This window comes from Bombus pyrosoma, linkage group LG9 (genome assembly GCF_014825855.1).
Source record: "Bombus pyrosoma isolate SC7728 linkage group LG9, ASM1482585v1, whole genome shotgun sequence".
Lineage (NCBI taxonomy): Eukaryota > Metazoa > Arthropoda > Insecta > Hymenoptera > Apidae > Bombus > Bombus pyrosoma.
Genome location: NC_057778.1, coordinates 7007396 through 7035277, shown reverse-complemented (window position 1 = coordinate 7035277; position 27882 = coordinate 7007396). Strand labels below are relative to the sequence as shown.

Below are 27882 nucleotides of genomic sequence, written 5' to 3'. Positions count from 1 at the left end.
GCCACCCCAAACAGTAAGAGAACAGAAAGAGAGAGAGAGAGAGAGAGAGAGAGAGAGAGTGTATGTGTGTGAGAGAAAGTGTTACTACGGAACATCGAAACACTCCGTTACATAATACGGTAATCACGTAGATGGAAACGAAGGATAGGTGGTGGCTTGGAAGTGCTTCTTTGTCGGGTGAAGAATATCCTTACCTCCTCAGAAAGCTAGAATATCGGGGCACCACATTTAATAATGCTTCGCTCACCACGTAGGCCGCCCAACTCCGCCTTCCTCTTCTACTCATCGTTCTCAACCCTTTCGCTACGTAATCGATTACGTAAGAAAACCAAGAAATCTCTTCTTCATCTTTAATTACAATTTTCATCTGGTTTAAGGGAAATGTGAAAAGATTCTCAGTTATGTTCGATCGTATCGGAAGGGTTGCTGGAATATCACTGTCGTACGTTCCATTCAATTTTTGATCGTTTAATCAACGGACAAGAAAGTTTCCGCTCATCATGATCGAACGTGATCAGCTTTCGGTATCCGTTGATTTACTAGACCATTCTTATTCCGAGCACGTAGAAATTTATACGCCGTCCATCGTTAAACGCTGCAACGTTATTAACGATCGCGGCACGATTTATCGATGGTCGTTATTTCGCCGGGAAAAGGAGTCGAACGAGTTCAGCGGAATTGAGGACCACCATCCATTGCTGACTTATGGCTAACTTAGTTCTAGCTTATCTGCTAATGTTATACCCTTATGATTATGCGGATGGTGAAAAGTGACGTTCGGTTTATCTGCGAATTTATGCTAAGTAGTAACAATTATTAATTATTAAAATCGTCTCGATCATTCTCGAAATCCTCTCGATACTTGACAAATAATCGGTCCATTTCTCTTCATCATAGGCTAGCTAGAAGTAAAACCAATATCGAATCTTGGCATAATTCAGCTTGTGAAATTTCTAAAGCGATCGAATTTTTAATTCTCTCGCAAGAAGATGAAGAGCAGGATTGAAATATCGCAGGTAAACCGAATTGATCCTTCGTGCTTATCTCCGCGTGTCATGAAGCTCGCGAACCAAGATGGTTCGCGTTTAAGACGATCGTGATCTATGGTCGATGGTACGGTTACCTGATCGTAAATCGATCAACGAGACGACTGGCTAGATGATGAGAGATGCATCGAAGAGTAACGATACGTTGTCTGCGTGCATGCAGCATGCATCAAGGTACAAAGGACCGCTTCGAGTACTCGCATGCGTTTTCTAATAAACTGTCAGGATTCGTTGGCGAAAGAATCGTGACGCGAGAGCTAGAAAGAGTGAAGCGGTGATCGGACACGAACAAACACGAACAAATTCGACCAAACGATCTACACGATCCGTACGCTGCCTACGCGATTTTATTCGAAATAGATTCGATTCCGTAAGATTGGATCGTCGATGATGAAACGAACGGTCCAATCGCTGGTGAATCCTTTCCAGCGATTTACGATCTACACAGGGGTTCTCTGTTATCGTTCTGTATGATTTCTGACATTTCATTATTACTTGATCTTCTTACAAATTTCGATTGAAATTTAAAGGTTGAAATACCGGGTACGCAGAATTTTCTATTAATAATATAGATAATACAAGAATATAGTGATCTTGAAAGATAATATTGGTTTTCACTTAAATATAGCGATATCGAGGAATCCCTGCGCAGATTAAAGTGCCTGAATAATTTGAATGATTGCTACCTCGCTTAAGCTGATACTAGCCGTGAGATTTTCTACTTAACTATGAATCACGATAGTGCAAGCTTTACTTTGCTTTCCAAAGATTACTCGATCGTAAGAAAATCTTGAAAATTTTGAATCGTATAAGAAATAAATTTGTTGATTCTCAGAGTAAAGATCTCTGTTCAAGCAACGTTAAAAAAGCTTGCACCATTACAAGAGACGTACCTAAACGCGATAGTGCTAAGAGTGGCAAGCTGTTGTCTACTTTGCCCTACACTCCCACGCATGCATCATGCCCGAACGATAGCTGTATTCGAACTCTACGCGACGAGAGAATGGCGAACGACGATGAACGTGTGATGAGAAATGCGATGATCGTGTCTGGCGAGTCTTCTCTGTCACATGATTCCCACGATAAAGTAAACTCCCCGGTGACAATTTCCAAAATCGATTGATCTACCAATGAAATGATTCACCCTGATTGACCATGAACCCATACGAGTGTTGACTACCAATTCGAACGAAATGTACTAGTGAAACGAATCGGCGATCGAGATGAAATGAACATGACACACGAATGTGCGAGTCTACTGAGTCTACTAGTGAGAAGTCGATGAATCGATGAGTAAAGATTGATGAAGGCGTGAAAATGACGAGATGATCGTTACCAACCGATCCTTTTCGTGGTCTTAATGTTTGTTCAGTGTGGTGACTGCAAGAAAACAAGTGAAACGAGTCAATGGCAAGGGTCAGCGGTGACAGGCGGACAAATCGGTGATAATTCTACTGGTGGGGCTACTGTCAAACAAGGGGATAAAAGTGCAACAATCGTCAACAGGGCAGGTATCCAAGGTGTTTAGATGATTCCAAGGTCGCTTGCGGAGTGCAGATAGACCGAACCTGCAAATTCTTCGGTGACAGTTAAACGGTGATCCTTTGGGATGGGGTGAACACGATTCTACCACGAGTGAATCGATCGTTTTCGTGTGGGATGAATGCGTGAAGGACTTGATGGTTGATGACGAGCTCTCGTGGTTGGATTTCTGAACTACGGTGATAAAATAATTTTCCATGGAACGTGACGAGAGAGGTCGTATGAGAACGGGTGATATCTCTCGTGAATAAACATAATAGAATCGGACGGGGACAGGATTGAAGTTGTTGATCAGAGAACGATTGAACAGAATCATTCTTTCTTTCTCTCTGTTGTATTATTATTATTCTCTTTTATAATCCATGTAATCGGCATCAATTTGACGCTTGATGGTCACTGACCTGCACCCTTGACCTACTCTGTCTAAATCGCGGAGGAGACTGCGAATTACAGATTGCCTCGAAGGTGCAAGGATACTGGCTTTCCTTTTGCTTTATGTCCTTTTATCTGGAACACGACATAGGAATTAAAGGGAGGGAGAAAGGAAGGGATTCTTGGAAAGAATCAGGGGCAGAAACAAGACTAATGGCGTATAGCCTTAGGGTTCAAAGAACGGTATGCGTTCGAACTTATTTAAGGTTTGTTCGATCTTTTTCTTTTTTTCTGTAACGTATCTGTTCGCTTTTTCTCCTGTGCAGTTTTTTGGCGATCCTTGCGTAGCACCGCTAGCCTCGAGGCTCTCAATGTCTCAAAGAGGATTGCTTCGCACAGGCGCGATTATATAAAGAGAAGCGACAAGATGTCATAGAACGTGGAAACGAAATCGTTTGCTTTCATCCGTTTTCGTATTTACTCGTATTTACTTTTTTTTTTTTCTATCGTTCTCTTTTTATGTCTATCTCGGCTAGCAGAGTTCCACAGACTGAACACGCGTGAACACGCTCTGGTTTTAGGCTCGATGTGGACCTTGCGAACGTAGAGTCGTCCGGCTTGGATACGTGAGATCGTGAAAACGTCGTCGAGGTGGAAGGATGTCCGGAGATCGGGGATGTCCTTGCGAGCAAACGTACGTCGATTTCCGGTTGCCACGGTTCCATCTTCGAGGGAAGGAAACATCGGGGGGGAAAAGGAAATTATCCCTGCGGGGCTAACCCGATTTTGAGGTTGTAGTAGAGCCAGCCCGACCACTGCGATTCTGAGGAGTTCAAAACGCCTGGTGCAGCCTATTCGATGCTCTAATTGCTGTGTAATCGAGCGTAGGATCGTTCATTGGGAACAGTGCTGTTCTCGTTTAAATCCGCACAGACAAGTTTCTTAATTTCTTAATAAGCGGCGAACCCTCGAACAGGGATACACTTACACCTAGATTAGAGTAGAAAAATAAAAGATTGTCGGAACTTGCGAACACGCGGGAGAAATCGTGTTTCAGAGCGAGCGAATGCTGCGCAATCGATCAGGAAGAGAAGACGACGTGCACGAATGGGATCAGCTTCAAGAATCCACGTCTCCTCTGGCTTCTTTTGCTGGTTAATTTAGATTTTCGCTTGATTTAGCGTGACTTAGTCACGATATGGCTATACGCGTGACTTCTAAACGCGAAATTACACCAACAGCTCGGGGACCATAGTAGTCATGGGGGGGGGGGGCGGTCTTAAAACGCTCTCAGCTACGAAAATATATCGTTGGAAGCTTCTTCTCGTGTTACTCTTCCTCGTCTACGCACGCATTTTACACGCACGTTTTCAGCTTCTGCTTAAGCGCATGTGTGTCGTCATCGTACACATGTGACAGCACGTGCCACGAATCTACTTTATATTTCAGTGTCTCCCAGTGAAACCTGTTCACGGAAACCGTACGCTTCTTCAATTAGTTTGGCGAAAAAGATTTTCATAATATTGGATTCTCAGGTGGACGATCCTTTTACAAAATTGACTAGTATCGAAGAGATTGAAGAGTGTATCTATTATCCTACGATTCTATGCTATCGGGAAATCGAGATTACATGTACTTTCAAACATTTCTTTTAAATGGAGAAAATTTGTTTCCAAATATATATGTATATGTATAATATATTTTTGACGACTTTAACAGTGTACTACAGGAACAGTTAGGTGCATTTTTGTACTCTGACTACGTTTAAGAATTTTTTAGGCGTTTCAATTTGCGTACCTAAAAATATGTCTTCTCCGAAAAATAGCCTTTTAACGATTCACCTTGTACGATTAACATATCGAGGATCGTCCATCCGACGAACCATGTAAAATCTTTTTCTCGGAATAACTAATACGTGTACGGTGTACCACGAACGTAACACAGAAAATACATCCTCTTACGAATGTACAGAGACTCTAAATGTAATCGAAACAACACGTGTATCTTCTACGAAGACACTTCTCTAATTAATCAGGGACTATACAACGTCAACGGTCTATAGATATTCTAGAATTCAACGACATATATTCATCCTCTAAGGCCTAAACATTAGGTACGCACAGTTGCTCTCGGGCTCTACACGTAGAAGCTACCGAATTGTGACTTTCTCATTGACTTTCTCTCACAGAATTGCCCGAGACCCATCTCGAAGTTCCCCTTGTCTCGCGCTTCCTCGACTTTCCTTGTTCCGCTTTTCCTTCGTACGATTCGCGGGAACAGGACTGCGTAAGACGATCCCAAGTCTAAGGGGAACGATCGCAGAGAGAAACGATGGAAGATCGATATATCGAGGATCGATGTTGATTGCAGAGACACGAGAGGAACGAGGTATGTATCGGGTTTTCCGTCGGTTCTTCTCGTAAATCTACGACTTCTTAAACAGGTACAATCGAGTCAAAAAATAGAAACTCTGCTGTTCTCGATAAGAAAGGGATCTCGGGAGGTAAAGAAAACAGGTACGCTAATGTGCCACGAGTGCACACGTACGATATATACGAGTCGATGAGAAGTAAAATGCTTCTTTTTCTATTCATTGTATCATTTTCGACAAAAAATGACCGACGAAAAGTATGGTCGCTGGGTGAGAGGATGCTCAGAAACGTCCTCCTCCCTTCGTGGGGAAACAAGTTTTATTCGTTGAAAAAACATTGCGCCTGTCGAAAAAAAGCATGGCCACGAATAAAAGTAGAAAAAGTAAGCGTATCGTGTCTTAGACCAAACGCGGGGGATGCTCCCGCTCGAGATTTTAACGCGTTCCCGAGCCTTCCCTCGGGAATGTGTGCGGTTTCTATAAAACCTTTGTCAAAGTAAGTATCGCTCGACGAAACGGTGTATGTACACATCTCAGCGACTGTAGTCAGCGTGTCATCTTAACTCTCACGGACTCATATACACGTGGCACGCGTACGACGCGGCGTTCGAGAAGACAAGACGAAAGGAATCGAAAGATCCGCGGGACGTTACGACCTGACCGATTCGACTGACGATCATTACGTCACGCAGCTTCCTGGCTATGCGCGCTTTTCTTCGCCTTCCTTTCTTCTCTACGGACAGCTAGATACGGACACGTACACACGATTACATGCGCCTTCGCTTCATCGATCATACTTCCTCTTTCTCGCTACCATTCACTCGTTCTCTTTCTCTCTTTCCCTCTCACACAGACACTCGCGCAAGCATCGATGACGATTTTTTCGACGTCTCGATTCCGAGTCTAATAACACAGCCGAATCTAAATTTCTCTTGGTTAATGTCGACTTCTTCGCACGATCGTTACGCACCTCCATCCTTGATTCGAGGAGGGTGGAGAAACAGACGCTCGATCTCCGTTTTTTCTCGGTGATTTTTTTGATTCACAACGAGACGCAAAGTAGTAGCAGTAGTAGTAGTAGTAGCAGTAACAGTAGTAGTAGCAGTAGTAGTAGTAATAGTAGTAGTAGTAGTAGTAGTAGTAGTAGTAGTAGTAGTAGCAGTGGTAGTAATAGTAGTAATAGTAGTAGTAGTAGTAGTAGTAGTAGTAGTAGTAGTAGTAGTAGTAGTAGTAGTGGTAGTAGTAGTAGTAGTAGTAGTAATGGTAGTAGTAATGGTAGTATATTGTGTAGTATCGTGAGCCTTTTCTCTCAATATACCTGTCGTAGATCGGATAGATCGGGTACTCACGCAGAGGAACCTGCGGCGTGCAAGGTCCGGCGTGACTCAACAGAGAGCAGAGAATCCAGAGTTCGATAGATCCCTAGACGGCGTCGTTCTTTTCGATCCGCACGTTGTTGATGAAGAAACTTACTTGCCGTTTGAAGTTCATGTCGTGCTTGTTGAAGGTGTGCGCGTGTAGAGCCAGTGCGCCCTGCGCCGCAGGCTCAATATGTTTCAAGTGTTGCTGCATTTGCTGCTGATGCTGCAACTGCAGCTGCTGTTGATGCTGCTGGTGTTGATGGAGATGATGCTGATAATGATGGGGATGATGATGAAGCTGATGGAGATGATGATCGGCGTAACGATCGGTATAGGGATTGACCACGCCGGTGGCAGCGCCCGACGAGATGCCGCCAAGGCACGAGGAACCGCCCCCACCGCCTCCGCCGCTCGTGGTCCCACCTGTCGAACCGGCAAGCAATGAACTGGTTAATGCCGAGGACGACGAGTGACCATACGGTACCAGCGAGGTCATCACGGACGGTCCCCTGGCCAAGGCCAACGTGCCGGGCTGCTGCGGACCACCCATGGCCGTTACCAATCCCTGCCGCATATGCGACTCGATACCTCCCGCGGTAACCTTATTTTGTTGTTGCTGTTGCGTCTGTTCCGTTATCGTTTGTTGCTGTACACTACCGCCCCCGCTACTACTAGGCACGGCGGTCGCTTTCAGCAACTGCTCCCTTAGTCTACCGCCGCATTCCTTAATACGCTGTAACTCGGCCTCGAGTAACGCCACCTCCTTCTCCAGGGTTTGTATGCGCGCGTCTTTTGTCTCCAAGATGGCCGTCAGGGTGGTGCTACCGGGCACGCCGCCTGGAACCGCCACGCTACCTCCGAGGACAGTACCGCCTGCACCTGATACGCTACCTAGCCCGACACCAGCACTTCCGCCCGCCACGGCTGCTCCGGATGACGCGGTCGACGCGTACGCCAGCTCCAGCTGCGTCTGCAGACTCTTCAGGCTCTCGTTCGTGGCTTTGAGCTCCTTTACAACACAAGCAATAGAGACACGGTTACACTCGTCGATGTTCCCTCATCTCGTGTCTCTCTAGCGAGCGTGCGAGGGACTTTTTTTGTATTTTTTTGTTACTGCTACAGTTTTATTTTCTTGGTGTGATGTATATGCAGTGGTTCGGTAGAAGAGATGTACTACGGTGGTTGAGTGCGGCTTCGCTAACACACGAAATCTGTCCCGTGAATCGTCGCCTTAGATCAATTAATTTTCGAGGGTGCAACTGCAACCACTGCGTGCGAGTTGTACGAATATTCCATCGAGGTCGATGTACTTGGAAGTATCTCTAATTTTTCATTGTAAAATATCGAATTTTCCTGTTATTTCCTTTCGGCGATTAATACCAACCATTATTCGCTCTATAAAGTATCGAAATTATGGAAATTGACATAGCCTAATTCTGACTAAGTACGGTCAGAATCTCTGACGACTTGATGCTTTATTTTTACTTCTACGCTTAAAAAAAAAGTATAATCTTCATTTTGAATAGTAAATTTCGTTTCCTAGTAGACGATTTCAATTCTAATTTCTTATATTATTGTCGCATGCAGTGGAGAAACCTGATATCGAATTCGTTCAAGGTCCTTTCATTTCCACACGGGACAGTCTCGAGGAAGCGGAAGTGGCACCGGCAGCGTCCCGGTTGACGAAAGAAAAGCGACGTTCCGCCGAGCTTCCTTCTTCTTTCGACACATCCAGCCGATCGTATCGCGCTTCTCCGAATGACCATGGGTCCTCTTATCGTTTCCCAACGTATAGTATTTTCTCTGATTCATCGACGTACAGTTGCTGTATTTATCCGGCGGGGCTACAAGGAGCACCACCGATCACCAATGACATCCATGATCGTCCACAAGGACCACAACGTTTTTTTATTAATCGATCTCTCAAACATTTTCATTTTCATCTGATTTTCATCTGATCCACGATCGCAAGGTCACTTTATCAACCGAAGGCTTCTATCATCTTTTCCAATTCTTTTTTTTTTTTTTTTTTACTTTTTTCGATTGTCTTTTCTCACCTCCGAGCCTTCGATCTTTCGATTGGATGCGAATTTTTGAATTCTCTTGTTCTTTCCACGATAGAAAGATCCTCTTGCGAACGCCGGGCGCCGCCGCAGTTCTTTCGCCCACCGCGACGTACGGCCGACATCGTTGTCCATATTTCTGCGCGCGGCGTTTCGACGACTCTCTTTCCCTTTCGTTCTTTGCCTCCTATCCTCTCAGTCATTGTTCGCCGATCGTTTAATCCCGAGGCATCCTAATCGCGTACATTAAACTAACCAATGCAGCGATCGCGGCGCGAGCTTTATCGATCAGAGGATACTTTCGAAACGCGGCCACGTCGCATGGACAAGATGAGTACGAGCAATGCGTATCCACGACTCGTATCGATGGATGCTAACGGCACGTTCAGGTGCGATCAGACAACGGTGAATTCGATCCTGCGCAAGAGCACTGTGAAGCTAAGTAGTGCCGAAAGAAAAGTGCTGGAAGGTTTCGCGTTTTTTTTTGGATCGATGATGACGTGAGCGTGTTGGAGATGATCGCGATTCGTGGATACGCATTTCAGTGAGTATGTGGCCTGTATGTACGATGAATCCCTCGAGTGATTGCAAACAGATTCGTATTTACCTCGTTGAACAATCAGTGAGATTTATTTTTTAACAGCGTACTCGTTCTTCTACCAATCGCCTATTATTCTTATTAAATAATCGATTAAGTAATTAAATCGATTAATTGTCGTACGTCGATGTTAAACGTTCGAATAATCTCGTGGAAACGTAGCTATTACAAAATACTGGGTAGAGTAAGAAATTCGGCTTGCAACCACTCACAATGGACAAAACACAAGAGATATAAACGGTAGAGGATAAGACAGTAGATTACGCGAGGAGAATGAAGTCGTATTATCGCATGTCGCATCAGGTCGGTGCCAAACAGTCGCAAAGTCCTCCCTTGGGCCTGGGATCGGCTCGCCTTGACGCGACTTGACGACTTTCGGACCGTCCCGCTGCTCGTGCATCGATTACGACGAATGGCCATGATAGCGGTTAGTCGTGATGAGCAAGAACGTGTCTGAGATGTACAAGAACGAGAAGAGAGTATATAATATATAACTGGGTGGTAAAAACATACAGTGAGTCACAGCGGAGATGACCAGATCAAGAAATCAAGAGAAAAAATATATAACAGTGGTATATGTATCTTGTGGATGTACAGAGAAAGAAAAACGTGGTGCGTTTTTTATTCCTTTTAGAGAGAAAGTACGTGAATGTCGTGTAAGGAGGAAAAACATTCCGTAATCGTATTAAAATGTAATATATATATATATATAGATAGTGTAGCCATTCATTCGCATGTGTGTAATGTGAGTGTACATACACGAGATGAATTATTCGATGGTAGAACGTGAAATATTTTGTGAAATATTGCCCCTCTGACAATATCGTGTCATGCTGTCGAAACCAAACTCGTTACCGCGAAAAATGTACAATGCGATTTTATGGTGCTTGAAAAGTTTCCCTATGTTGGGACGATGCTATAGCAAAATTAAAAAATTCAAATTTCAAATATCGAAGAATTTGACAGATATTTCGTTGGATATTTCGTTAGCCACGAAGCAAATAAATCACAAAACTTTCTAGGTTCTACCGATGATCATTTTAACCGGTGCACACGTGACGTGAGAATGAACAGTAGCACATATCAAAGAAAATGATCGTATGAAAATGTTTCTCTTACGGGACGAATCAAAAGTCTCGCACGGCTCGATGCTATCCCTTGTCTTCCAGAGCTTCAGATCGTCAAAATCGAGTCGAGTGCCGTTTGGAATAAACGTTCGCTCCGTTCGAGGCTATCAATGCGACGATTCACCTCTCTCTCGTATGCATAACTTTATTCAATTTTTCAGTCTCTAGACTTTAATCGAAAGACGAGAAAAATATTGTAGCCATGGCTCTTGCACGGAGCATTTTTATTCTCTTTTCTATCCATTTTCTAATTTTCGTTTTTTTTTTTTAATATCCCTATATGTAACATACTCCTTGAAAATTACAGACTTTTTAATTGCAGATATCTAAAAACTGGCATGCTCTTTGCAAAACCACTCACATTCTCATTAATGACTTACGTGATTCTGTTTGTGCCTTACACCGAGAATCTCTTTGTCTTGTCCGAATAGTGCACACGTTGAAAGCAGTGAATGTGCATTAATTTCCAGGTGCATCGTCAACCGTATTCGTTCCAACTTAAGCAGTTTCAAGTATGGTGTTTGTTGATGGTGTCAAATATGGATTCGTTTGGTCTCGTTGCACGGTGTTGCGATATTGTGATTGACACAGAGCCGACTATGTACACGGTCTTCCATACTGCATATTTTCCTGATATTCTTTCCACGAATACTTTTTTTTTCTTTTTTTTTTGTAATTGATATCAATCGAACCATGTCACAGATAGAATCGAGATGTCCATCGACGATTTTAATACAATATCTTCTATCTCACTGGAAACTCGCGACCATACGAAAATAGCGATTTAATTAAAAATGTTTCCAACTGTGAAACTATTGGTGAAAAATATCGCAGACTTAGCGGTTTAATCATAAATTTCATTTGTCGCGAAAAATCTATAAAATAATTTGGGACAAAACTGAAAAAGATTGGTCACGTCTGAAACAAATATTTTCCGATCATCGATCGATTTTTATTCCGAACTGTTTCACGATATGAAAACCGCACGAGGCAAGTATCGAACAGGAAAATAAGCAAACGAGACTAGCAGGGATTGGCGTGACTTTTGACTCGAATTTCGCGGATTGTGTGGCATACGTACCATGGCTTTTCCGAAGGCACGATCTCCAGCAGGTGTATACACACAAAAGTTGAGACGCGCATGTAATATATACGTGTACGTCGCTTTTTTTTTGTCGAAGACGTGACGTGGAAGTTACAGATTTCACGCAAAGAAACTCGTCGAGAGTTTTCATTCGATTCCCTAGAGCGTAGTTCGAGAAATGTAAAACAATATTTTACAGAGATTTTATACCTTTCTGATAAAAGCGAGACAATTTCGTTCAACTTTTCTTTTAAAATTAATTTACAGAGACTATCCTATCCCGACATTATTTTGAAATATAGCGAAACGATTTAATTTAATCAATTTTTCCATTTAATACTACTTCGTACACCGTGAAAATAAAAAGTTACCATCCCTTTCTAATTACAACTTCCACGTTGATTCCCAGTTATTTTCGCATTGTGCTTCGTCGAACGCGATCTATTTCCAGGCACCCGACTTATCCTCGTTCTCGACCAGTTCCAATTGCGCGAAATTCCTGTTCACTGGGCCGACGTAAAGAAACACAGTTAGCAAGTTAGCAAAGAAACATCAACGGTCCGCTCTCGTTTCGTGAAAAACGAATCGATCCGATTTACGTGCTACTCAATGGGGGTTTCTCGAGAGGGTTCATCGGGTGGGTAGTGATTTCAGAGTGTACGCTTCGTTCCCTGTCGGTTCGAGATTAATTCTTATCGAGACTTAATCGTGTCATCAGTGTACCTGTTCGGTCTTCTCTGGCACGGTCTGGATCTGGGAAAGAGGTCACGTGCATGTCTAATTTCAGAGGAGACTTTAATGACCGGTTGATGGTAATGATCGAAGGTGTTGATGTTGTTGTCGATGGTGAAGATAATGATGATCATTCGGTACTTTTCTCACGGCGGTAGTTATGACAGTTGATTGGTCGATAATGTGGTAGTTGTTGTAATAGTAGTTGTTATTGTTAGAACGGGGTAAGTGACGAAGGGGCGGATGCGGGCGTGAATTTCCCCCCGTTAGGGGTTGCTAAACGTTTTATCACCTACACATCCAAAGCAGCTCATTCCACGCATTTCAATCGCAGCGCATTTTGTTCTTTCATTTATATGTATATATATATATACACACACATATATATATAAACATATTTTTAAATTTTTGTATGATTTATCATTGCATTCGTTTAGTTCTTTGTTTCTTTTTCTTCCTATTTCTCTGTACTTTCCCCGATCAGCCGTCTATATTTTTTTTTTTTGCCAAAGTCCTTGTCGTCGACGTCTCGTACAGTCGTCGTTCGATCCGCAGGGTGCAAAGAGAAAGGCAGAACAAGAGAAAAAGACAGACAGAGAATAAAGAAACAGAGTACCAGAGGGCAGGGAGTAAGAGAACGACGATGGAGAAGGGAGAGAGTCTATACTCTTGAATATCTCGTTTCTGGGAGACTGATTCCTGTCGCATGCTTTGTCAAGGATGTTAGCCACGGCTTGACATACTTCATTGGCTTTCTGACACGTTTCGCTTCCTCGATAAATAGCTTAACGCTATGCCCTCGACTTCTTGCGTTTCGTCTTTGATTAAGCTTGAGAGGTTCCGTGAAAGGAACTAACTAAATCGAAAACCAACAAAACCCTATCGACCGTAAATGAGAAAGAAGCATGCGTTACTAAAAAAAATACGTTTGTCTCTAACACGATTTTAATCCTGAAAACAATTATCATCGTAGCTCTGTTAATCGTCGTTTGCCAGTGTGCAAAGTAAATAATGTTCCAATTAAGTGCGCAGCGTTCTCTTCGTTCGAACGAAAATAAACCATCCGGACGAATCGATCGATTTCTTCGCCCAACAAAATCCACGAGCGAAAGAAAGCTGAAAATAAAATCCCCTGTTCCAGAAAACCAAAATCTGCCAGAATCTATTCGATTCTCGTTCGCAATCTTAGCAATAACCGTTGCTATAACAAAATTGCGCCACGTGCAGCATCACCATGATGCAACGTCACGTATTGAGTCCAATGTGCATCCGAAGATGCATAAGCATCCTTTCTTCCATTCGTTTCTTCTGGGATGAAGTATGTCAGTCATGAACGGGATCGATGGGATCTTAGATCGTGGGTGAACAAATCGGACTCGTAAGAAGGTGCTACTAAATCGTACGGCACAAGAAAAATGTCGGTGACGAGATAGGTCTTGGTGCTGGTGCATTGTTCGTTTCGGCATCTCACTCTCGGTGCCCGACCTAGATGATCGAACACGATGATGGAAGGCTGCACCACGGAGGGTGCATCCTTCCGGTGCAAGAAAAAAGAGAGAAAGAAAGAATAAGAGAAAGATGTGATGATAATACGTCGGGTTAAAATGTATTTCTTTTGATTTTTCGATGCTCTGTCCGACCGGTATCATAAATGATTCTTTGAGAATGCTTAAATGAGTTCTCTGTTTATTTTCGCGTGAATTCCCCTCTCGCTAAATATCTGTAAATTACCACTCAAGCCACGTAGACTTCACCTAAATCCTAGATCTAAAACGCAGGCACATACACGGAGATGCAGGATTATCGGAGAATGTTCGAACGGATGCGACGTCGCCGTGAATTTCCAATTATTATTTCCTCTCGTTCTGCAAGAGAAACGTATTTTGAATATTCTCTCCGTTATGGAAATCGCGTTGCGTTTTCCAAGCTCCGTTTCCAGCTTCTCGTTATTGTGCGCAGGCACGCGTGCTTGAACTACTTTCTGTGCTTAAATTTGTTGCGCTTAACGCGTCCTCCTGTGTTGCGAGTTAAGCATGTCTGACTCTCGAGAAACTATTCTACTGTTCCGCTAAGGATGAATACTAATGGGATATTTTACTGCATCCCTTGCTTGACCGTTATTCACCTGTTCTACTCACTTCTGCTTCAAATATAAGACGCTTTATTAAGTTGCACTCTTTTTTTATGTTCGATAAATACCTTCGGTGGAACTCTTTTCTCTCTAACGTATTGAAAAATCGCAGGAAACCAAGTCACTCGTAATAAAAAGATCTTCTTATTACGTTCTCCTGCCGACAGGAGCAGTTATTCGGTGAAGCTTGTTCAGATCTCCGCGGCGACTTCGCATCCGAGATTAGGCTACAGACTGGGTACGTAGTGCTAACTACACGCGAACGATGTTTTGCGAACGACTACGACGGTTCTAATAGACGAAATAACGTGAGATATGCGAAAGAACATGATGGCGGCGGTGCTCGTGGAATAGTAACGACAGTAACGATACAAACATTTGCTACGGTGGTAGCGAAATAGCGACAGTATATAGAATGCTGCTAGAATAAGCGCTGTTCTGACCACTGCTAGGAAACCGTCCGAAAGCTTGCTTCCAAGACGCTGAGAATCGATGATCTGTACCTTTATCTCTCTCCCGTTAAAAGGAAATTTGAAACAAGAAATAAGGTTTCACTGTATTTTTAACGCAACGTTTTATCCCTTTCATCCCTTCGTAAATCGTTAAAAACGAGGGCTTTGTTGGATGAATGGTGCTTTTTTTTTTAAATGTGAGAAATATAGGACGCGATACACAAAGTTCCTTTAGCTAGAGAGAAATATGATATAAGTAAATTTACTTTACGACTGTAGTAACAAGTATATAATAAAGAGTATAGAACTCAATGTTATTTTAATATCTAGAGCATACAGGTTATTCGCTATTGTTTAATCGAAAGTAATGTTTTCGCGATTTTTCTATTCGATTAATCGGAGCTTTTGGACGTTTCGTACAACAGATCGGAACAAGGACGCGTACACGGGACACGAGCGTCCGCGAGCACGTTGGTGCTGTGCAAGCGTGAAAGTGAAGGTACACGTGTGCTCTTTTTTGCGTGCTGGTGAACACGACGATACGCGTGCCTAAAACATTGGGCCATGTTCGTGTGTATGTATACCTCTGGAACGTGTGCTGTTCGTGTTTGAACGTGATTGTATTCGAAACCGTAAGCGTCATGAGCCGTAAAAAATCTCGATCGATTGTCCTTCTTTTCTTTCGATGAGACGACGAGAAGCAGCGGGAAGCGCCGAAGTTCAAGACGATAAATAAAATTGTATAATTCCTAGGTGGAATGAAGAAACGCGAAGTATCTCACGGCGATCCGATAATACGTGTGCACTCTGATCGCAGCCCGTGTCAACTTGCTTCAATTCGATATACCGTACCTGATACACGTTTCGTCCGGCTTTCTCTTGCGAATAGATGAGGGCAAAAAGATCATTTTCGTGCGAGGTTGGTGCGTAATCGAGCCGGTGACACGCGAGGCTCGATCACTCGTCGCATTTTCGCGACCGTGTCGTTGTAACATGTTATAACCATTGTAACTAACGATTACTCAGATTACTTGTTCATGAAAAGGAATTCCGTCACGCCGGTCGCAAAAATGCTCGTGTCTAGACGGGACATACGTGTGTTCAGCCTCCTACTGTATACAGCAAGGGGAAGCGTTTGCTTTTGACGACAACTCGTTTTTCCCTGGGAAATCGTTCGTTTTCCCTTTCTGGCGGGGTGGCGCGTGATGGTTTAACGGCGCGGCGTGAAGTATCATACGCAAATGGGTGGAACAAGGGTGACGGCGGCGGCGAGGGGGACTGAAGCATGAAATGACACGGGGGCAAGAAAACTGTGAAGCCACTGGCAGCGCAATAATAACTCTCTACTTTGCAAGCAAACTACGTCACAACAGTGGGCAGCGATTTTAAGAAAGAGAAAATCAAACAAAAAGAAAAAAAATAGTAGAAGAATAAGATATGTGAAAGAGAGAATATAGAACAATGTCGATCCCGTTTCGTAATATGCGTGTGCACCCGCATCTCTGCACCGCGAGATGCGTGTGTACAATGGTCTCACGATAGACGAACGATACATGATATGTACATATACGTTGGATGAGCGTGACAGTAACATATCGTCGATCAGAGTGGTAGTGATACATATATATGTAGAGAGAGAATAATAATTATATATATATATGTATAATGAATATGCCGACATGGGTAGAAATAGCTTAAGGACCTGCTTCTGGGCCATTGACTGCATCTGCTGGAACATGATCCTTTCCTCCTCTTTTCCTGGAACAGCAGAAAGCAACGAGAAGCTCTTGGTATGTCTGCTCGGTGTCCAGATTTTCGTACGGTCTCTGTCTGCGTTTTACACGATTTAACATCAATTTTTAAAGGTCTCTTGGTACGGTTCTCTTCGTGATTTTTCATGTAGGGGAGGGGAGGAATATGATCTTTGAAAGCTTCGTTTCTCGTGAATTTTACAAGGTGAAATTGGCTTTTTTTTTTTAACACTTCTTCAGTGATTGCAGCTTTTCGTTCTACAATACCATTCGAATAATACCCGTGTTTCGCTGTTACATGCCACCACGAAGAATCGGTGCTATTTTTTTCCATGTCTCATTAGTTGAAGTTTTCGGTCAATGATCGAATGATATCTAAGCCGTAAACATCGTCAGAATGAAACCGAACGTTCTGAAACGTTTCTCACGACACCAGTCGACGATACAACGGGCCGTTATCGTCAACCAGCCTTGTATCTCGGTCACAGCGAAACTGCGATGACGATATTTTCGTGCATCCAGCACGACGTTTCGCAAATAAGCACGCTTACGTTCTCGCACAAAATAGTTTCACGATCCAGTTGCAAATATTTACGCTACAATTACCGCGGTTACGGCCAACTTTCGTTCGTTTCGCGATTATTAGCTGCCACGAGCGAGTGAATATTACAGGACCACATAACCGCGCGGAATTGGGCACGAAGAAAATTCGTCCGGAAATTTCGGCGGAAGTTGAACTCCTTTACCGCTTTGTCCTGTTCTACGTGCACCCTCTTTATGATTATTATGCGGGGAAGTTGTTACACGGCGCGTAATTTCGCGAATTATTTTTTCCCCAGGAATCGGGGAGCACAGCGAGCGCAAGCGCGCTTTAATTTCGCGCAGAACTCACCGACGCGAGGCTGCACGCGGCTCAAGGCTTTATGAAATTTTATTAATCGTCAACGCTTTCGACATTGTTTTCGTTGAAGTGTTAGTAACGATAAATATTGTTTTTCATCTTCTTAAGAATCTTTTCGTAATTCACTAAAGAGTCACGTGATGCTGCTAATTCAAACGAAGGTCTTCGTCGCTAGAACGTTATTATACGATGCACGAGGTTAAATATCTGCAGAATGGTCACACACACATACTTTTACTAAAAGATGAAATACTTTAGTGAAGGATAGCGAATGCTCACAGAATTGAAGTGAATTGATCGAACAATTTTTACATATTTATGGTAATACTCGGTAATACTCTTTACGGTACTACGATATCGATTCTACAAAAATTCGTTAACCTCTTGCCTTACCGTTTCTTCAGTAGCCATTTAAGCCAGCGCTAACTATTCATTGTTATAACACAGCGTCGAATGAAGAATATCAAGGTGTTATATGCAGTTTAGATGTACCTAACGATCTTCCGTCTAAAAAGTTGAAATTAGAATTACAGTTTAATGTAAATCTTCTTATCAAAGTAAACTTATCTTTATTAAGCGAGGACCTAAACTCTTAGAGCCACAGTTCGTGCCTTAATACTACAAGACAAGAGGTTAAATAGTTACGAGCGTTATATTAATATTTCTTATCTCACTTCATTTCTGTCTTTGCAGAAACCGCCTGGAATGCCACTGTTGCACGAACGAGACGTTAATTAGTAAAAATGATGGCGTTTGTGTAGGAAAGTCGAATTTGAATGGAATGCCTCACCCATCCCCTTGTTTTGGAGCATCTCGAGCAGCTTCTTGATGCTTTCATCACGAGCTTGCAGGGTTTGCTTCTGTGTCTCTATTCTCAATTCCAGTTCCTGTAATCGAAAAAAGAAAACGGTGAAATCGCATTTTACGCGACCTCTGAGAACGCAAGTTCCGCTAGCTTTAACTGACATTTCGCCGGGGTAATTGAAAAAATCCAAGCTCGTTCGCAAGAATTCGTTTTACAGCTTCTGCTGACCTTCCTCGTCCTGGCGCTTATGCAATAACACCAGATCCATGACAAATTTATCACGGGTAATCTTCGTTCCAGAGTTTAACGAGGTCGCTAACAAGACGGTCGAGTTTCTACTTTTATTTTATGAGGAACGCACGAACACGGCGTCGCGTCGATGACTTCAATTTCTTAAATTGAAACTTGCAAGCGAAAGCATGCGGATCTTTAAATAACAACGCCGTTGAGACAATAAAGTGACAGAAAGACGCAAAGACAATTGTTCTCTGTTGAGCGTCGAGGCGAAGCATAGAGAGACGAAGGGAACTGGGTGTTTTGCCGTAAAATGCTCGATTTGTGTTACGTCGTTGGTAGATAGTGGCGCTTGACGCCCGTATAACGAATTTAGACCGCCCCTTTGACGGCAGAAACGTAATTAGCCTGGAATTAGACACCCGCTGGCCGTCTCTCTTCCTTTTCTTGTCGACGTCGTCGCCGGAGAACGTTGTCGACCGAACCTTATCGTCGATATCGTTTGATGCTTCTATACGAATTTCCTGCACTCTGATTTTTCCTCTATTTTTCTAATTTATTCAGATTTCTGCGAATATGCTCTAAGCGAATTGTACAGTGGAACGCCGTGAGAGCGAAACTTTCGCCAGTGTCGGATTAATTAAACTCCTACCGACTAAATTTACCTTTCCAAATATAAACTTCTATTATTTGAGGGATAAAAATGGCTGATATAAATGGAGAAAAACGGCAAAATTCAATTATACGAAATCCAGTTATAATTTTTTGACCAGAAATTTCGATTTACGTTTCAAGGCATTTTTTCCTTTCCACAAATACCTCTCACGAGGGTAAATAACAAAACGCCCTGAAAGAAACGGCTAAACAATATCTCCGACAATTTTATCGAGGTTAATAACCCAGTTCCTACGACAAACAATCAAAGTTTTAGACCGCGTGATTATTTCTTTATTCGTATTCCTCAAAAGCAGAAACCAGTTACCGCAGAAATGGTCTTTCAGCTGTGCCAGCTTTCTCGAGACTTAGCTGAAAATAAATGCACCCGGTTCAATGTTAAACGGTCTAAGTTCAATAAACGAAGACATTCGGCCTCTGGCTTATGCTCGAAATACACCAGAGAATCTGCGGAGGATTTTCGAACAAGCGTAGACTTTTCTTCAATTCTGTGTACATTCGAGAATACATTTAATTCGTATCAAGATCCGATTCGGATTTGTCTCGAAACGCTTAATTTTCTCTCTCCTGTTTCTTTCGACCTGAAGAGAGGATCTATCTTGTTTTCTTTTTCTACCTCAAAAAAGTATCATAGTACTAAAGCTGATATCGACATAACCCTCCTTTTTCGTCAATTTTGCCGAGAAAAAGGAAAACCGTGGAGTCGGAAAGGGGTGGGGGGGGGGGGGGGGGGGGGGGGGGGGGGGGGGGGGGCGGAGAGGAAGGCTAAGAGACAGAGGAAGACGATATCTATCGATCGATCGTGAGGGTCGACGTGATGGCGGCTTGTCATGCGAAAAATGATACCGGAAGTCAGAGGGTAGTGTCGATGGACCTTACCACGATCGGCGTATTCGATAATAAAGACCGAGAGAACGTAGCCAGAAAGCGGCTGCATAATTTGGCAAGTGGCCAAAGGCGACCAGTTGCTTCCAGTGCGTTGCACGTTTGACCTGTCTACGCGATCGTTTGGCCGGGTATACGGCGTCAACTCGTTCGGTAGAATTTTCGATCAGCTTCGACCGATTCACTGGCGGTTCTTCAACTTCCTTTCGCGAGTCGGACTGTGTATACTTTTGGGACCATCGCTCGAATCGATGAGCAAGCTCCGAAGCGAGCTCTGGATTTTAGTATTCCAGATGGATCTCATTGGGTGTTCTTCGCGTGAGAAAGAATGATTTGATATCCGGCTCGATACAGACAACTTCCTCTGTAATGGAACCTATTCGAACTGAATGAACGAGCTGGTTTCAATGCGACGAATTGATATTACGTATGCTGCTAGAACGAAAGCCGACGATCGTGCACGAGATAATCGTGGGACTCGATTTACTCGCCGTTTTGACAGGATACAAGCGATTTAGAGGCCGATTCGTTCGCCTAATCTGTAACGGGTGCGGTTTGACTGGCGCCCAGGCGTCACGCGGACAACCGAAATAGACAAGAGGTTTAGATGTTGTTCGAGGTAAACGACCGATTGTCCGCCAACGGTTCGCGATGCTTCCGGAAATCTTGGCAACGGCAGCTATCAGCTTCCCGCAATAACTCCGTTAATTCTGCCACCCAGTGGCGCCGAAAGCGATCCAACGGTTTCTCTGAACCGCTGTGCTGGATCAATAAACTCCGGTGAAACACGAATGTCGTGTTGCGCCCCGGCGAAATTAGATTGTGTCGAGATTAACGATAATTCTATAGATTCGGGGGAATTTACAAAAGAAATTTCACAGATCTCGAAGGAGACTGAACAAAAAAGCAATGTAAATTCGGTTCGATCGGAATTTTAAATCGACATCAGGTACAACCATTGGTTTTATCGTGTAGTATCGTCCAATTCTATTACTTCTAGAAAATTTACACCGCAATTTCGTCAATTTAGAGAACGCTGGAGAGAGAAATAATGAGACAATGAATTCAAGATAGTGAATTTAAATAACGAATTCACCTTCTAGCTATCTTGACGATATATTCCAATTGTTCCGATAGAACAAAATGGAACATAAGTAATTCGATAAAATAATATAAAACAAAAAAAGGTTGTGCATCTATTATTTCCTTATAAAACGAAAGAAACTTGTGAGATAACCTAATATTATTCATACATCGAATTATGCTTAATATTTCGATATTACCAGTAACGTTATATTAATAGATATCTTTATCAGAAACGAGGAAGAGATTATCTATCGTAGCCAAAATGTTTCAAAGCGCAAGATGTAGATAATACTCGGTTTTGCAAGGTATGTATCATTCATTGAGGACCGGAAATCAGAGAACGAGGTCGTACGACGAAAAAGATGGCTGAAGGTTTTGAAATTCGCGACCCGGCCTCTACCTTTGCTCCCGTTTCGCGCCTTCTATTCCTATTATTCCTCATTATAATGATCGTCCGCCAGTGAACACCATTCTTCCGGCGAATTCCAATCCGAACGAAAGCCAACGATTCTTCATTCTTTCCTCAAAATTCATTATTTTCTGCGGACAAGACGATGGGTGAACAGGTCGCGTCCAATCTTCCGCATTATAAAGGAAGAGTTCAGGGTTAGGGTTAGGGTTTCGTTTCCTATTGTGTAAACATTTAAAAATATTGGTTGTAACAATGAAATGTCTGTGTCAACGCTTCAAATTCTTTACGTATATAGTACTAAAAAAAGTATGTAGTTTGGGTGTTTCGAGGATCTTGAAATACCGCTTTCCTTAGCTGAAATGTCTTTTCTGGCATGTTTTCGAAATGTGTTGAAATATTTAAAATTCTCCATGTTTTTATAGCTTTTAGGTGAAGTTGTATCATACAGACTGTAAGCAAGTAATGACAGAATATTTTCAATCGAGCGAAGGAAAGCAAAGATGGCAGAAAAAAATGCAAAAACTTAACTTAAAAGTTCGTCGATACACTTTGAAGTGATAGAGCGATTCGTCGTTAGTTACTTAAATTTTCTTTTAGCGATAACGATATTGAAAACGAATAACGGAGTAATGCTGCAATATTTTTACTTTCTAAAATCTAAAATAAAAATATTGTTGGAAAATGGTACTAGAGACTTTGCAGCTTAACGAGGGAAATGTATCGATTGCTATGAAATTATGCTTTCATTAATAAATTTACTTCAATGAGAAGCAAAATCATATTCCTTTGAGTGGAAGCAGACGGACATTTTGTATGTTACGACCTAATAAAATCGACCTGATATTTTCTTTTTTTTTATTATGTCACTCGTGTCGCGATAAGCGTAAGAACTGGAGCGAGAAGGATTGATAACATTCCCCTTTGGTGCGTCGGAAAATGTAAAGTTCGAGGTTGAAAAATCCTCGTTCTTGTTTCTTTTTTTTTTTTTTTTAAAGTGGATAAACCACTTACCTTGATCGTGTCACGAAGTATGGCGATCTCTCGCGTCAGATGCTCGTTCTCGTTGTACAAAACTTCCATTTGCTGCTGCATCTCGACGCTTGGCCCTCGCATCCGCATTCTCAGCTCCTCTTCCAATTGTCGAACCATCATACTTTGTTTCTTTAACAGAAAATAAATGAATTTTTTTAAACGAGATCGTACGCTGGGTTCTGCTAACTGCGTTAATAAAAAGTCACATTACATACAGGTACTTGTGTGTACTACAGTGCAATTTCCAATTGGGAGAGTCGAGATTAAAATGCAGAGTTTCTTTGTTTCGTCTGTTATTTTCTTACGTTTTACATGGAATGATATAAAAGTCAATAGTTTCAAGCCACTTGGCGTTTGAACGTGTATACTTGGATAATTGCATATTCGAGCTACGCGAAACTACTTCGAGCATGAAACTGATAAGCGGATCGATAGAAGCTCGACACAAGGGAGCACTTTGTCACTCTTTCCAGGAAAGTGTTTTCAATATTCCTCTTTATATAAATACTTGAGTTCTTTACAAATATTAAAATATAATGAAATTGAAATACAACAAAATCTGGAAACAGGGAGCAACGTATAAAAATATTTTTTATTTTCCTGGCAATTTTTAATTACCTAAAAATCACGTTCTACTCGACGAAGCAGACACGTAAAATGCTTTATCCGCGAAACATTTCGTCTAGCGAATCTCGAGTGCTGTCTGATTTTCTTTTGGAGTACTTATCATGATGCTCGATGATATCGAAGAGGGATTCGGTCTGTTTGCTCGAAAGGAAGGCGTTAGAGCTGCGAGAGGTTGTCGTCAACAGGGAATCGAACGAAACGGGAAGAAAATCGGGACCGATTACGCGTTGAAAAAGAGAAATCGGCGTCTGGAAAGAGTTTCCTCCGAGAATGTGCGAAACGCTCGACCAAAGTCAATATTTCTAGCGGAAGTTCGATCGTCGTGCACGTTCTCTTTAGACTCGCATCGCTTTTCCGGCATCTTTCCTTCTCCATTTCCTGTCTCGTCTTTCTGAATCTTCGACTGAATTACTTTGACCCCTCTTCACGTTCTCCTTTATGCATCTTCTTTGAGCTGTGTATTCCTTTGCTAGTTTTTGAATTTTATTATTTTTTTTTTTATCCTTTCAGTAGAAAGAGCACTCCTCTTAAAGCTTTGTATCGCTTCTTAGAAGGTTGTTATGGACTTTCCATCTATTTGCAGACGTTGCATTAAAATTTTCCCTATTTCCTTTAATTAATATATGCGCGGTCTGTACTATAAGCCAGCAGGTTGCTTTTCTTTGCCAAATTTCAATATTTCTATTATACTCCCATCCGCTGTTCCTCTTTCACTTTACGTCTTATTTCTTGTCTTTCGAATTTCTTCGACGTCGCTTTCTGCTGCTTGAATTTCCCACTCGACTCTGTTTTCGTGAATATTCTTCCAAGGCCTTCGTCAAGCTCGTTAGGCATCGTTAATGACGACAACGCGACGCTAGTGCGACAAAGGAAACAAACTGACGAAAAAAAACGTTGCCGCAGACCGGATGATTAGAAGCAGCATGTTTCGGCGTATATTTCATGCAAGAACAGCGAGCTGCCGTTTGGCGGAGTAAAATATTCTCGCTCTCTTCATCGAGCCCCTAACTGAGCAACTTTCGTAATTAAGTCTAGACGTATGTAATTTATGACAGCGATAATTCTTAGAACTCAGTGAAAGCTAATGAGATAATTGGCAATTTGATAAAATTTAATATAATTTCGCGTAGGAAGAATATAAATCAAATTATAGGGAATAATATGGTTTCGAAGGCGGATGATCAAAAGCATACGCAAATCGTAATTTTATTTTTTAGCATTGGGTATCGTTTATTTCTATGCGTTGGATGACAACGCGTTAACAAACCTCGCGCCTCGTCGTCGTTACGCCAGAGACGATGCTCGACCGGAAGCGGTGCCCGCTCAATAGCGACGATCGACCTGATTTCGCGTACGAACAAGCAACGACAACGCGCTATAGAGGCTGTAGAGGTCGAGAGAGCTCCCCTCCATCCTGTGACGTCAGCTACCCCCATAACGAAATTAATCCACCAAGCCATGGCCGAATTCCCCTTTTCGATCCTACCCTACTTGCCACAAATTGTCCCGATCTCTCTATTCTGTAACTGTTTGCCTTTACATCCTTATTCCACCTCTAATTTCCTTCTAATTAGAATTTCATCTTAGGCATGCCAACTGAGGTTGATATTCTTATTAATACATTCACAGCGAGTAATTTAAAGAGTACCAGCCGAAGCCTGAAATTAACATTTAACTCTGCCGCGAAATCCTTACGTTTCGTTTCAACGTTTCGTTTACATGTTCAACATAAAATCGAGACGAGAGATCGTACGTACCAATCGGAATTTACTTATATTTCGTTCGAACTTTAGATGTTTCGTAACATCACCGTTGATGGAAACACACTCGAAGGTGAATCCGAAAGAACGCAGCAAAATTAACAGCAACGTTCTCATCCTCCTTAGTAATTTCAGTTCCATTCAATGAGACCATGTTTTCCCTAGACGTGTGTAGGTTCGGTATTTTTATTAGAACTCGATCCTGTGAATTCCCACATCTTGCAGCCCTGTTGAGATCGGATAGCAACGAGTGAGACACATGGAAATCGAATTTCAACGGGTTGTTCTGTAATCGAAATCGAGCGTTGCGTTTCCAAGGGAATGCAAGGAACGTACAACCCGCCACAACTCTCCAGGTTGTTACGATCGCTAGGGGTGTCGGTGTGTACATGGTGTCGCGTGTTCTGGTTTCGCAACGATTAGCCCTCGATTAACCCTCGACGCGCAGGGAACCCGATCTCTCTCTTTCTCTCGGGGGTGCGATCGGTATCGTCCATCGACACAGTTTACGTTGGCTATCGAACGCGCAACGACCGACGGAGGAACAAAGATGAAGCGGGGTTTTAAAGTTTAAACGAAGCCCCTCTTAAGACGAGATCCTATTAACGATCGCGTAAATCCTATCTCACGATGGCGTTTCTTCTTACGCCGCGTGTAACCCTCGTCGTGAAAACAACCGGTCGTCCACGGTCTTGGCGACTTAATGGACACCGACCACCTGGCGAAACGATCCTCTTCTTCGAATAATAGCGTTCTATAGCGTCTAAGAAGTTATGGCAGCGGCAAGAAAGGTCCCTTTTGTTTTTAATTTCACAGAAGAGTCTTGTAATATTTCTTGAATGTCCTTGGTAGGAAGATAACTTTTTGCAACGGACATTTCTGCTATTTCATACTCAGAACTACGAATATATTTGGATTTTTACTTTCTCGTTTGCTAGGAGGAGGGAATCGTAAACAATATTTGATTAAGGATCGTCAAAATCGAAAGAATGTTAGGTATAACGTGCATGAAGAAAACTTCGTTCGTTGCTAAACAGTTGAGTCAATTAATCATTTCCTGCTTCAAATCTTCCATTCCAAATCGATTTCGCCGATAGGCCTGTAGCTATATCGGGCGCAGTATGTAATAGACTGATATTACAGTAGTTGGTACTTGTAATTAAAGTTTGCGAAGTTGTTCAATCGACTTTGTTCTTTGCTTCTCACGAAGAAAATATCGTTATATACGATATGATAAATGCCTTGATTGCTATCGTTTCACGAATAGCTTTGATCATTTATTAAACCGATTAGATTGAACCTAAATGGGAAATTGTTTCGCTTGTTAAATATTACAACCAGTTTACTTTCTGATATTTTATGTATTCTTGCATGTTGCGTGCATTCTGTACGTTCATGTGTCTTTAAACCCATAAATATATAAACACGTGCAATCCGCTAATGAGACTTTTATCGATTTTTCATAGAAACGATTGGTTCATAATTCAGCATCTAAATGTCGTATTAAAAAAAAAGGAACGGGAGAGAAGTGTTAAGAAAATCTTCAAAATGTTTATGACTTTAATTAAAACGTTCTTATCGGTGTTATTTTGTCATAAATTTTTATCGTAATAATAAAATAAACAGGCAAGAGAGTAGCTTCTGGGAGAATCTTCCATGAACATGCGATAACGAGCTTTCCGAGAAGGGAACACGAAATAGGTCGCAAAATGTGGCGTGCTTTTACCAAGAAACAAAGTTATACAGGTAACTCTTTGATTTTTCCGAGGGGGTCATTGCACGATAGATCGATCTGTTCCGGGCTCCCGTTACCTCGTGCATGTCGCTTAAATATTTTTCATCTTTCTCTTTTAATGCCTCTGTCATCGTAAATAGCATGGGATTAGATATGCAAGCCGTATATGCGCGGACCAGCTAACGGCGTAATATGTTTAGGTTATCATAATTGTTAAATAACAAAGTTACCAAGACTAAGCCAGTAACCTGTAACCTTTTTTTCGTGTTCATAAAACACGATAAGACACGATCGATATGTCTCTCCGGGAACTTTTGCGCGAAACGCGAAGTTTTTGCGAAATAAATCAAGCTAAAGTAGAGTTTATTCGTACTTCACAGTCGCGTAACAATTTTTTCTTTTTTTTTTTTTTTTTAGAAACTTTGAAGAAGGTTGAAACTATCGAAAGAGGAACGAAGTATCATAGAACGATAAGTGGCATCGAATAAAAGTAGAAAGGTCTCGTATCGATCGATCGTTCGATGGTAAATAAATGATAAATCAAATCGAGCCTCTGTCTAAGTTCACCTCCTATTCTTCTTCCGCTACTATCGTAGATTATTCAAACATCCTGTCGTGATTCGTCTGGAACAAAGCGTTCAATGAAGCTCCACCTTATTTTTCGCATTGTGGGCTCGTTCTTCTCCTTTCCTCGTTTTTCCCTCGTAACAATAAAATTCCCACGATGCAACGGGTGACGCGTGTAGAAATCGATGACGTCAAACACGAAGGACAACGTAAAACTGCACCGTCGGGTCCCGACGATGTAAATTCCCCTGACCTAAATCCCACGATTTTCTCTGACCCCATTCCGAATTCGTATGTGGGTCACCGTGCTCCATTTAAACCGGCCATTATAATACTGATACATCCTAGGACCGATTCGGATCTTTCACGCAAAGATAAGACGACGAACTTATCTTCCGTTTGGACGGTAAATTTACGAATACGATCGTTGAATTAGAATTTCGATACACGTTGCGACGTTAATCGATTTTGAATGGAAGGTTATCGATGCTACTGAGACGAAAGTAGACTTTGATATAACACCACATAAAATG

At 42.2% G+C, this 27882-nt stretch overlaps 1 protein-coding gene across 6 annotated transcripts in view; it reads right to left on the bottom strand.

Annotated features, from left to right (window-relative positions):
• The window catches only part of LOC122570906 (trichohyalin), a 70066-nt gene that overhangs the window by 26413 nt on the left and 15771 nt on the right, over positions 1-27882 (bottom strand). The window contains exons 2-5 of one of the 6 annotated variants that reach the window (XM_043733872.1): positions 22640-22789; positions 18322-18418; positions 16582-16637; positions 195-206 (exon numbers count right to left, since the gene is read on the bottom strand). In XM_043733872.1, coding sequence (XP_043589807.1) covers positions 195-206; positions 16582-16637; positions 18322-18418; positions 22640-22789 — 315 coding nt within the window. Of the gene's footprint in view, positions 1-194; positions 207-16581; positions 16710-18321; positions 18419-22639; positions 22790-27882 lie in introns of those variants that run through there. The other 5 variants (XM_043733870.1, XM_043733871.1, XM_043733873.1 and 2 more) reach the window with 5 other exon arrangements.